This window comes from Vitis vinifera, chromosome 11, assembly GCF_030704535.1.
Source record: "Vitis vinifera cultivar Pinot Noir 40024 chromosome 11, ASM3070453v1".
NCBI lineage: Eukaryota > Viridiplantae > Streptophyta > Magnoliopsida > Vitales > Vitaceae > Vitis > Vitis vinifera.
The window spans coordinates 17874780-17885842 of record NC_081815.1 but is presented as its reverse complement, the minus strand read 5'-3'; the positions used below and the strand labels follow the sequence as shown (position 1 = coordinate 17885842).

The 11063-nt window shown below is 36.6% G+C and overlaps 1 protein-coding gene across 5 annotated transcripts in view; it reads right to left on the bottom strand.

The window, feature by feature from the left end:
- The window catches only part of LOC100251227 (calcium-transporting ATPase 10, plasma membrane-type), a 48608-nt gene that overhangs the window by 1022 nt on the left and 36523 nt on the right, over positions 1-11063 (bottom strand). For all 5 annotated transcript variants that reach the window (XM_010658577.3, XM_002262793.5, XM_019222994.1 and 2 more), the window contains 7 exons: positions 4613-4777; positions 4404-4520; positions 3824-3922; positions 3245-3382; positions 3053-3153; positions 793-838; positions 539-673 (listed from right to left, as the gene is read on the bottom strand). In XM_010658577.3, coding sequence (XP_010656879.1) covers positions 539-673; positions 793-838; positions 3053-3153; positions 3245-3382; positions 3824-3922; positions 4404-4520; positions 4613-4777 — 801 coding nt within the window. The remainder of the gene's footprint in view (positions 1-538; positions 674-792; positions 839-3052; positions 3154-3244; positions 3383-3823; positions 3923-4403; positions 4521-4612; positions 4778-11063) is intronic.

Genomic DNA, 11063 nt, shown 5'->3' with positions numbered 1-11063 from the left:
TGACCCCAAAATCAAGATAGATTAGCTCTTGATCTCAAATAGGATACCTTATTATTCCAGTAACTGGAGTTGGGCTTCCTATCCCAGCGGTAACATAATAGCAGATTTGACAACTTTTCTCATAGGGAAGCCCAAGAAAAATTGACTAGACATTTTTAAGTTAAAGCTATTTAATTGCTAATGGGGCATATTGACCCCTAATGCTTCAGTATCAATTTCTACAACTTTTGAAGCCACATGCAATCCCATAGGATGAACTAGAATGAGAACATTGCACCAAAAGAATACAAAATGAGGTTGTTTACTGATGTCTTCCATTTCATTAATTCTATGTCTTGAGCCCAAATATAGAAATGAGAGACATAGAAAGAGAGGGAGGGAGTCACTAGAAAACTCTTAACTCAATTGAAATGCTTTTAGAAAAACGCAATGAAACTGTTTCACTCTGTTGTATCCGAAGCCAACGTGAATTCATGGGTAGGCATATTGCCCTTTTACAAAATAAGATTTGATCTAATAAATCAAAGGTTAAATATACCTGACAAAGAACAAAAGCATTGAATATCACTGTATTCTTCTCTTTGCTAGCACGTTCAGGAGTGTCACCTTCTAACTTCAGAATACTTGTACCTCGGAAATTGAGGACAAGCAGGACGATCACTTGATATAGGGCCTGCAATTTCGCAACCACACCCAACAAATCCATTGAGAAAAGGAGAGTGGGATGGCCAAAACACATAAAATTCTAGGAGAGAATTTTATCATAGGTTAAAAACAACAAAACAAATGTACCTGAATCAACAAATTCCTCCACATGATATTTGTTATCAATGGTTCCCTGAGAAATGAATAAGATATCATCAATGCATTGCCTACAAAAATCAAAGGGAAAATGGATGTACCTCCTTTGCATGCACTTGTAAGAGCGTTCAATTTGCAAGACAAGTGTCATCATCAACAGGTAATAGGCACATATGAATAAAACATGAGATCTTTAACAAAACTATATTAAAAAGAAAAAAGAGAAAAAGAAAAAGAAGAGACACAAGTCCTAGCAGTGTCTCAAACATAACGCCACAAGGTTGCTCCAAAATGTTCATTCTTTTCTATGGGGGCTTAGGGTTGCAGCGAGGAAAGGAATTTGAGGAATGAATCTTTCCCACTAAAATAGTACTCATCAGTCATTATGCGGTAGAGGATGTTTTACATGCTGATGGTTATCACATGAATTTGGGTGAAGTAGAAGTCAGATTTAACTTAAGCTGGTTAAAAGCCTCTGAAGAAAAAATCATGGAGATATTTATATCAATTTTTTCATAAAATACTAAAAAAATTGTTGGGGAAAAAGAAATCAATAACAAGTTTGCAAGCTATACTAAAATATTGAAAGCTCAAGTTTCAAGGAGGCCCAAATGGCAAAAACAGGCAAACTTGAACCAACCAACCCTTGAAGGCCGTTACAGGCGGAAATGGTTTGGGAAGGGGCATCCAGGAGTGATTAGCAAGGTAAATGATGTTGCCCACCTTTAAAAAAGAGGGAAAAAAGGGAAAAGGAAAAGAAAAGAGAGGGAGAGAGAGAAAAAAGAGTCACCAATCCAACCAGTTTTAAAAGATTCAAATAGCCAGAAACCCATTAATTGATATTATTTATTTTAATAAGCAATGAAAGCAATATATTAAAAAGCGCCCCGAATGAAGGGTGCAAAGTACATGGAATATATACAAAGTGACAGGGAAAAAATCAAAACGAAGGGATACAAAAAAGCACTCTCTTCCCTTCCATCCTAACCAATCCACAAAATCTATCATAGACATTGACACATCCTTCAAACCCCAATTGACCTACTTTCAAAGACCACCGATATAAAGGGATTTAAACTCTTGATCTGGTAGCTCTACATTATCAAAGCCCCTCCACTTCTCTCTTTCCAAATGGTTCAAAACAAACACAACAGCAACTTTCCATACTTTCTTCCGTTTCTTCCCAACATAAAGTTCGTGTCATTTAACTCATGAATTTAGCACCCATAAAATTACAAATAAGGAGAGGACTAACTACTATAGAGTTCTTGCCTTCGAACAGTTTCACCTTTGCACATAAAACATCTATTCACTAAAGTCCAACCTCTTCTCATTAAACCGTCCATAACATACCTTTCCAAACTACATTCCATGCAAAGAAGTTGACCCTCATTGGAACCCAAGGATTCCAAATAATATCCGACATAAAAAGACTTTGATATCCCATGCTCCAAACAAAAGCAAATAGGATTTGACTTAAAAGATGCCACTCTTTGTGGCCACTCCACATCACCCTATCTTCAGCATCCCTTCTTGTAGAATTACATTGCAATATCAAGAGGAATGCTTCTGTGCCATCCAACTCTCAATCATGGAGATGTCTTAAGAAACATGGAATCCAATGCCCCTTCATTTACCTTCTCCAAAACATCCGCTACCCAATTTTCCTTAGAGGTGGTTAAAGCGTAAGACAGGAAAGAAACCCTTAAGAGAAGAATACCCACACCACATGTTATTCAATTATCCTCCTTCCATTGCCCACACCACAACAAATTTTGCCTTTGAAATATGTCCACCGTTTTCTAATTGTCTTCCACAACCCTACACCATACACCTCCCTCACCTCCATAGAGCACCAACCCCCCTCTTCTTCCCCAAATTTCTCTTTAATGACCTACTTCCAAAGAGTTCCCTTTCTGATTCAAACCTCTAACAACGCTTACCAAGGAGAGCTTCGTTCAAACTGGAGAGATCATGAATGCCCAACCCTCCGTACTTTTTATGCATATAGACATTCAAACAATTCACCAAATGAGACTTTTTTCCAAGAGTTTTCCTTCCTCACAAAAAATTCCCTTTTAATCTTTCTTTTCTAATCTCTCACTTACTCTTCTTGGAATAAGATTCAAGGACATGAAAACCATTAATTAATGAAGCACAATTCAAACCTCCAGGGACAGATCTGACCCAATTTTCCACTTAGTTTATAAACAGTATTTATTGGATCTCCCAACATTAAAAAAAAAATTACCTTCGACCAACTGGAGGCCTGTGCATCAGGTGATCTGTTGGTGGTTCAGTGGCCAATGCAAGTGCTCCAAGAGTATCCATGATAAGATTAACCCAGAGGAGCTGTAAGCAAAGTAGACAACACAGAGTTAAACAAATGAGACGACATAATAGAACTGTCAACTCAAGAGGCAGCAATGGGTGGGCCACCAACCTGCACTGCATTTAGTGGAACATTGCCAGAGGAAATTGCTGCCACGACATTAATTATTAGAGCTGCAACATTAACTGTGAGCTGAAACTGGATGAATTTCTGTATATTTGCATATACAGATCGTCCCCATCTGACAACCTAAATGCAACAAGAGAAATCAACAGTTACAAAGATCCCAGCTTCTTCAACTTATCCAAATGCTGTAGGCATCGAAGGGAAACTTTGATCAACAAACTCGAAGTCAAATCCTGACTTAATTATCAGTTTCAGTAATTTTCTTTTAATAGAGATATGGTGTGGATTAAGACCCAAGAGGCTTTAGATAATCCAACAAGAGAGATTAAAAGACAATTGTGAGAAACTTCATGCCACCAAGGGTCATAATGCCTATTGTTGCCTAGGCTGGTTAAACTCCTCCAAGGACAATAAATGAACTGAAATCACACTTACGGAATTGATTAACAGAAGCTTGTAATTTCTTTGTTCAAGATTGGATGAAAACATTCATTTGTGGGAGTTGCAGTCATTTACATATTTGCTATTGATCACTTAAAATACTCTTACAATGCACAGACTAACCTTGACAACTGACGCAAAATTGTCATCCAAGATAATGATGTCAGAGCTCTCTTTTGCAACCTCTGTTCCTGAAATGCCCATTGCAAGACCAATATCTGCCTAAAGTCCAAAAAAAAAAAAGAAAAAAAAAAGGCGAACAAGAGCGGGGAAAATATAAAAAAATGTTTTTTATATAAAAGATATTAGAAACCTATTTGAGACTATCTGAAACAAAATTAAAAGAATTCAAATAAATACAACCTATGAAACCGATAGTAGAAATCAGTCTATCAGAAAAATCATTAGTGCACAAATGAAAGAGCCTTCTAGATCCATCTTACATCAGAGAATGCCCTGAGCCGGATGGTAAGAATTATGTACTCTTAACCTATTGCATGGAGGTTATTGTCCAAATGTGCACCATGCCAGGAACATCCAATGGACCATAAAAATCAAGGCACTTAAATAGCAAGTTTAGGAATAGGAGACCACCAAACCAGAATAGGTTAACAGTGGCCAAGTAATTGAAGTATGTGACTTATCCAAAGATTCAAACAGATTTCTACCATCGGTCTATCATTCTATCTAGAGCTCGCCAAACCTCGTGTAGTGCAGGAGCATCATTAGTTCCATCTCCAGTTACAGCAACAACATGCCCTTTCTTTTTCAATGCTTGCACAAGAAGAAGCTTGTCATTTGGAGAAGACCTTCCCATGACCTATAAATATAATCACACAGCACTTCAATTAGTGTGGTATGTGGAGCCAATATTCTACAATTAAGGAATGACATGATTTCTTGAGATCATACCGATATCTTATCAGCAATATCCTGTCTTTGCAATTCAGGTAAGGCACGAAATGACTTTCCTTCGATGAGATTTGGCTCGGTAGCATCTGCATCTGAAACTAGTATTCCACATTCCAAGGCTATTGCTTTAGCTGTTTGAAGATTGTCACCTGTAACCATCCGTACCTATAGGCCAAGGAATGTACATTTCTTTTTTCAATTAATTGTGGCAAATAACTTCATCCAATGGACAAAACACATTTAAACACAGGAAAATAATTTCATCACCCTAATCAACATATTCCATATATTTGAAAAATGGAAAACACATTTTATATTCCAATTTCTATTTATGTATCTATTGTTTCCCTTTTTTTGACAAATACATCGACATAAAAGCACCTACCTTGCTGCCCCTTCCATCACCTTCCCACGCACATATATACCCCCAAAAGGTCACCACCCCTAAAGGCTTACAAGGGATAGTTAAACAAAGTTTCAACTGGAGATCAGGAGCTGCAAGCAATTGTTTTAATTATCTACTTTGATAATTCGAAATAAATGACACATTACAGTGAAGCGTGGTGTAAAGAAAGGATAAGTGCAACCCATTTCCAATTTGTTGATGATATTATTTTCTTCCTTTGCACAACAAGAAACAATGTAATGTTAGGCTCATCCTAAAGCCTTGGCCATCTAGTTGCAAAATGCACCCAAATAAGATGTACTTGGCAAGTAGGGTTGAGGATAGGCAAGGAGTGGCCTCTGAAGTATCTTTCCTTTGGAAGGAAACCCTAGTGCTTGGAATTTCTGGTATTCCCCAGTGAACCCCATGCGCTCCAGTTAGTTCTCCAAGAGTAGAAAAAAAGCAAGAAGCTTGTCAGTGGAGCTAGCCACATTAACTGGAACCTTAAAGATAGAGAAATAAGTGGGATTTCATTATCAGAAAAACTGAATTATGACCATCTTTGCAAGGAGAAAATGCTTCTTTCCATTTATCGAGTCTCTGGGTGACTACCTTAGCTTGAGGATGAGTTAGGTATTGGGAAGATCTCTTTGAGGAACAAGGCTCCAATTGGAAAGTGACTTTAAAGTTCTCCAAAAGAGCATTGTTCCTGACATTTTACATTAAAAATAAATGCAGATTGCAAATAAATGGATGGCATGCTAATCCAACCATTAAAACTTTGATTTTCCACAGAAAACCCATTTCTCCATATTTTCCGTTGTGCTCATATCAAATGCAATGTAAAAAATATCCCTAAAACACATTTTTGGAAAGATTTCTATACGAGGAGCAACCTCTCAATCTCTCCTCCCTGCCTATCCCAATTCTCGATATGAAGTAATTCTTCTATAGCTAACATTAGCACTGGTCCTGACACCCCCAGTTTTCTCTCACTTGGAATTTCCGTTTTTCAAGAAATCACATTTCTCAGCTGCCTAGCATAAAGAGCTCTTGTTTTGTCATTTTCCTAGTTCCTCATGTGACCGAGAGATAAAGATGTTAAAACTACACATTTTTGTTGAGCCCAAATATATTATTTTTGGGTCATCATCATTTTGTGATAGAGTTCTATCATAATTAGGATTCTTTATATCAATATTAAAATTAGTCCCATACTAGGAATTAATTTTCTCTTGACTTTGATTAATAATATTCATAATTATTTAGATTCTTTTTCTACTTTTATTTCACTACTCTATATACTTTTCTCTCTACAGTCCTACATTCCAATACATCCTCTTCTCTCACTTGGAATTTCAAGTTTCTGAGAAATCTGTTGGTCTCACCTGCCTGACATATGCATTAGGCGTTAGGAATCTTTTAGGCTTTATTTAATTCATGGAATGACATTACAGGCTTGCGTTATCCATTCCTAGAAAGTAGAAACTAGGAATCAACTTTTCTTACTCAATATACAACAAGGACAAGATTCAAAATCATAAATTTTTTCCATTTCTGTTTCAATATTTGTTTGTATAGGAATGAAAACAAATTTATGCTAAATTTCTACTAATATGCTTTCAAGTCCATATGCTCAAACAAATAAATTATTCAAAAACCCATAAAATACAATGTATGCTATTATAGAATATCACATTATGATAAAACCATTTAACAAGTCTATTTACAAAAATACCTTTAAATTTAAATAGCCATTTAAACGATTATAACCCCAATACCTATATAAACATATAATAAAATATAATAATATCCATAATTACCTAATGCATAAATATCATCCTCGCATTTTCATAATAAAAATCAATTGACAATGAAGAATAAAAAATAAAAATTTCAAAAATAAATTCAAGATTAAATATGTTATAAAAATCAACAAGACTTCACAACTTATATTTCATTCCATATACATTAAAATGAGTTCAAATTTTAATAGTAATTATTAAGGATGATAATAGTTTTCAGGCAAAAAAATTCAAAAAGCAAAAGTGATTGATAATAACACCAATGATATTTTTTTCATGGAAAAAATATTCTAAAAGTACGATTTATAATAATAATAGAGAATAAAATGTGAACCTACCCAAAATTTGTAAAATCTCATTTACATTGTCTTTCTCCCTCTTTTTTTTTTTTTTTTTTTTGATAACCAAATAACTTTCCATGACCAAGCCCTTAAGACTCTCCATGGGGACTCAAACCTCAGGGTTCTAACTGCTCCCACAACAACTAGCATCGGGTAAATTAGGGTATCATCAGTGGCATGATTCGAAAATGTACCTCTTATTAGGACCATATCACCCAACATTCGCCCTCACCAACTAGCCTACTGTCAGCCCTTTAGCCACTTGATTCAGACCCGGAGAATAGGCCTTGCACCCATGAGAGCCTAGGCGGAAAGCAAGGAAAGCCTGGAGGTTTGGTGGTTCAAACCCTAGGAGCTAAATATCGGGGATGCGTCAGGCAACCTGAGAAGATTTGGGAATGTCTTGTCGAGTGTATCTTGCATTAAAGATGATTGACAGTTCAAGAGACTTGGTCGTTAGTATTGTCGGAGTTTGCTTTTTTATTGTGGGCGGAAATGGATCGGGCGAATAGCGAGTATCTGACGAACCAAGCTATCTGGGGAATCTGAATCGTTGGCCACGGATGTTCTCCGGATAAGCGTTACCGAAGGATCCAGATATGTCTTCCTGGGAAAGTTGAATCGTCCTCCTCTCCCATCCGGCGACAGGCGCCGGATGTGAGATATCCGGAGAAGGTGGAATGTCGGCCGGACAGAATTCCGGATGTGAGAATTTCTGTCCGGATGGAATGAGCGATGCCACGTGTCGCAAGAGCGATCCCACAGTGGGTGGTTGTGCAAGCAGTTCAGGGCGGTTTCATAACCACCAAGGGAAAAACTACAGGGTGAGTATTTTAAAAGGGCTCCTGCAGCCTTGAGATGGGGGAGAGGGAGAAGAGGGAAAGTGTCTCTGAATGCTTGGGATGTAAGCATTGCTCTCTGACTCGGGAAAGCAATTTTGTATCTTGTAGTTGAGATTAATACAAGTTGGGAAGGATTTCCTGTAACCTCGTTGTGTCCCTATTTCCTTTGGTTTGCTATTGTTTGTGTGCGTTTTCACCTGGTGCACGGTGCTAAGGACCCTTCCTTAGCCAACCTTTCTTCCCAACCTTCTCAAAACGCACACAAACAATAGCAAACCAAAGGAAATAGGGACACAACGAGGTTACAGGAAATCCTTCCCAACTTGTATTAATCTCAACTACAAGATACAAAATTGCTTTCCCGAGTCAGAGAGCAATGCTTACATCCCAAGCATTCAAAGACACTTTCCCTCTTCTCCCTCTCCCTCATCTCAAGGCTGTAAAAGCCCTTTTAAAAGACTCACCCTGCAGTTTTTCCCTTGGTGGTTATGAAACCGCCCTGAACTGCTTGCACAACCACCCACTGTGGGATCGCTCTTGCGACACGTGGCATCGCTCATTCCACTCGAACGGAAATTCTCACATCCGGAATTCTGTCCGGCCTACGTTCCACCTTCTCCGGATATCTCACATCCGGCACCTATCGCCGGATGGGAGAGGAGGACGATTCAACTTCCCCGGGCAAACATATCCGGATCCTTCGGTAACGCTTATCCGGAGAACATCCGTGGCCAACGATTCAGATTCCCCGGATAGCTTGGTTCGTCAGATACTCGCGATTCGCCAGATCCATTTCCGCCCACAATCAAAAAGCAAACTCCGACAATACTGACGACCAAGTCTCCTGAACTGTCAATCATCTTTAATGCAAGATACACTCGACAAGACATTCCCAAATCTTCTCAAGTTGCCTGACGCATCCCCGATATTTAGCTCCTGGGGTTTGAACCACCAAACTTCCCAGCTTTCCGCCTAGGCTCTCATGGGTGCAAGGCCTACCCATGAGGCCTATTTCTCCGGGTCTGAATCAAGTAGCTAAGGGGCTGACAGTAGGACTCCCTTCATTTGACATTCTTGTATGATGAATTGAAGTTCTAACTGAAATCTATTGCAAATATAAAAGATTAAAATAGAATTTCTTTGTTCAAAAGATAAAGTCACAAATGAGTAATTTATCTTAATTGATTCATTGTCTAGAACATCTTATAATTCTGATTTATTCTGATCTATCAGTATGCAAATGAAGTTGACTTGATTGGTCAGCTTGAATTATGATAAAAACCTTTCTAGTACTCCTTTTAGCCAATTCACATCCCTTGATGAATTTCAATCCCCCCAAAAAACCAAATGTTTGTGCATGAGCCACACACTTAAATGGCTGGAATAAGAATTCAACAATCATTCCCAATTCACCATTTCAGTAACCAAACATGGCCTTAATGGAAGGGATTATATGGTAATTTTGATAAATTTCTTCGAAGAGGGAAGGACCCAGAGTGCTGGTTAAAGAGGATACAGTCCTAGGGGAAGGGGGTTTGTTTACGCATTTTTCATGTTTACATAGAGCATCCAATCAGCTACCCAACTGATTGACCAAGAGGAGAGCACATTTTTGCCCCTTGACACACTCCCATCCAATTTTATCTTTTAAGATTTCAGTATCATCTAGGTGTTTCTGTTTCACCAAAAAGAAAAATAAAACATAATAAGTACATACGTATATATATAAAATAACCAGGATGTAGTAATTTATATGACCTAGAAAAAAACAACAGATGATATGACTCAAATCATGTCTAGTTAGCAAAAGGCTATGATTAAACCATGGTAGGAATAGAACAGATCATAGTTCCTTGTGCACCAACATCCCATGAACTTGAGACCACTGTAGCATTTATATGTAAAAAATTTAGCAAGCAGAGCACACATGGGTATCCTAAATATTTACCAACACTAATGAATTCCTTAAGGAATAAAAGATGAACATGATCAAATTGTTCACATGTAGCAGTATGTCCATCATTTACCAAAAGATTGGTGTTCAATTTCTTTAAAAAAAAAAAAACTCTTCAAGGCAGAAGCAAGTCTACAAGGGCAAAATAAAAATGGAGAATATATTTTATAGAATCATGTAAGCAACCTAGAATCTATGTAATGAGACTAAATTTGATAAATACAATTTCTAATGCAAACTGACTCCAAAAGAAAATAAAAGGTGATATTGATGTTGGCATACCCAACAGTGTCCTAGTGCAGATTTGGCAATACCTTTTAACACAACTAAAAGCAAAAACCTGCATTAGGAATGTCTTCATGATGTAGCTCACAAGCAGTAGAAACTAATCATAATTCATTAAAATCCCAAGTAATACCAAATAAGGAAATTCACATCAATATTTGCAACCATAAGGTTACAAGAAGCATAGTCATTAACTCGAAAAAACAAATTGTGTGTCGTTTTCTATTTTTTTGTATGTGTTGTATCGTGTATAGTAAGTTTTTTTACATAGTAAAAAACAATAGAAAAAATATGTATATGCGTGCATGTCCATTGAAAATTTGGTGCATAAAGTAATATATAACCAATTTTATGCAAAATAGTAGGAATATGACTTGAATAAATAGTCATCACATAATGTCACTAATCACTAATCACCATCATTTTTCAATGTCAACATTCAAACCATTCAACTAAAAATTTTTCCTATATTCATTGTAAAAATAAACTTGACTTCTAATATGGCATTTAACAACAAGAATGTAGCTTTTCATAAAAGATTATTTTACCTATTTCTCTTTTTCATGATCAAATTTTAATCTTTTAGTACATTTTAAAAAATTAACATAACAAATTTTTTTAAAAAAAATTAATTTGATTTTTCTTAAAAATTATGAAAAATAATTGAAGATATATGTATTGTTGTATCATTATATCACATATCATATCATGTATGTATATGTATCGTATTTATGATATAATTTTAAGATAAGATACTGATTGCAATATGCATTAATTTCCATAAAAAAATGTATGGTATTGTATCATAAGTTCTTAACTACTATGCCAACAAGATATAC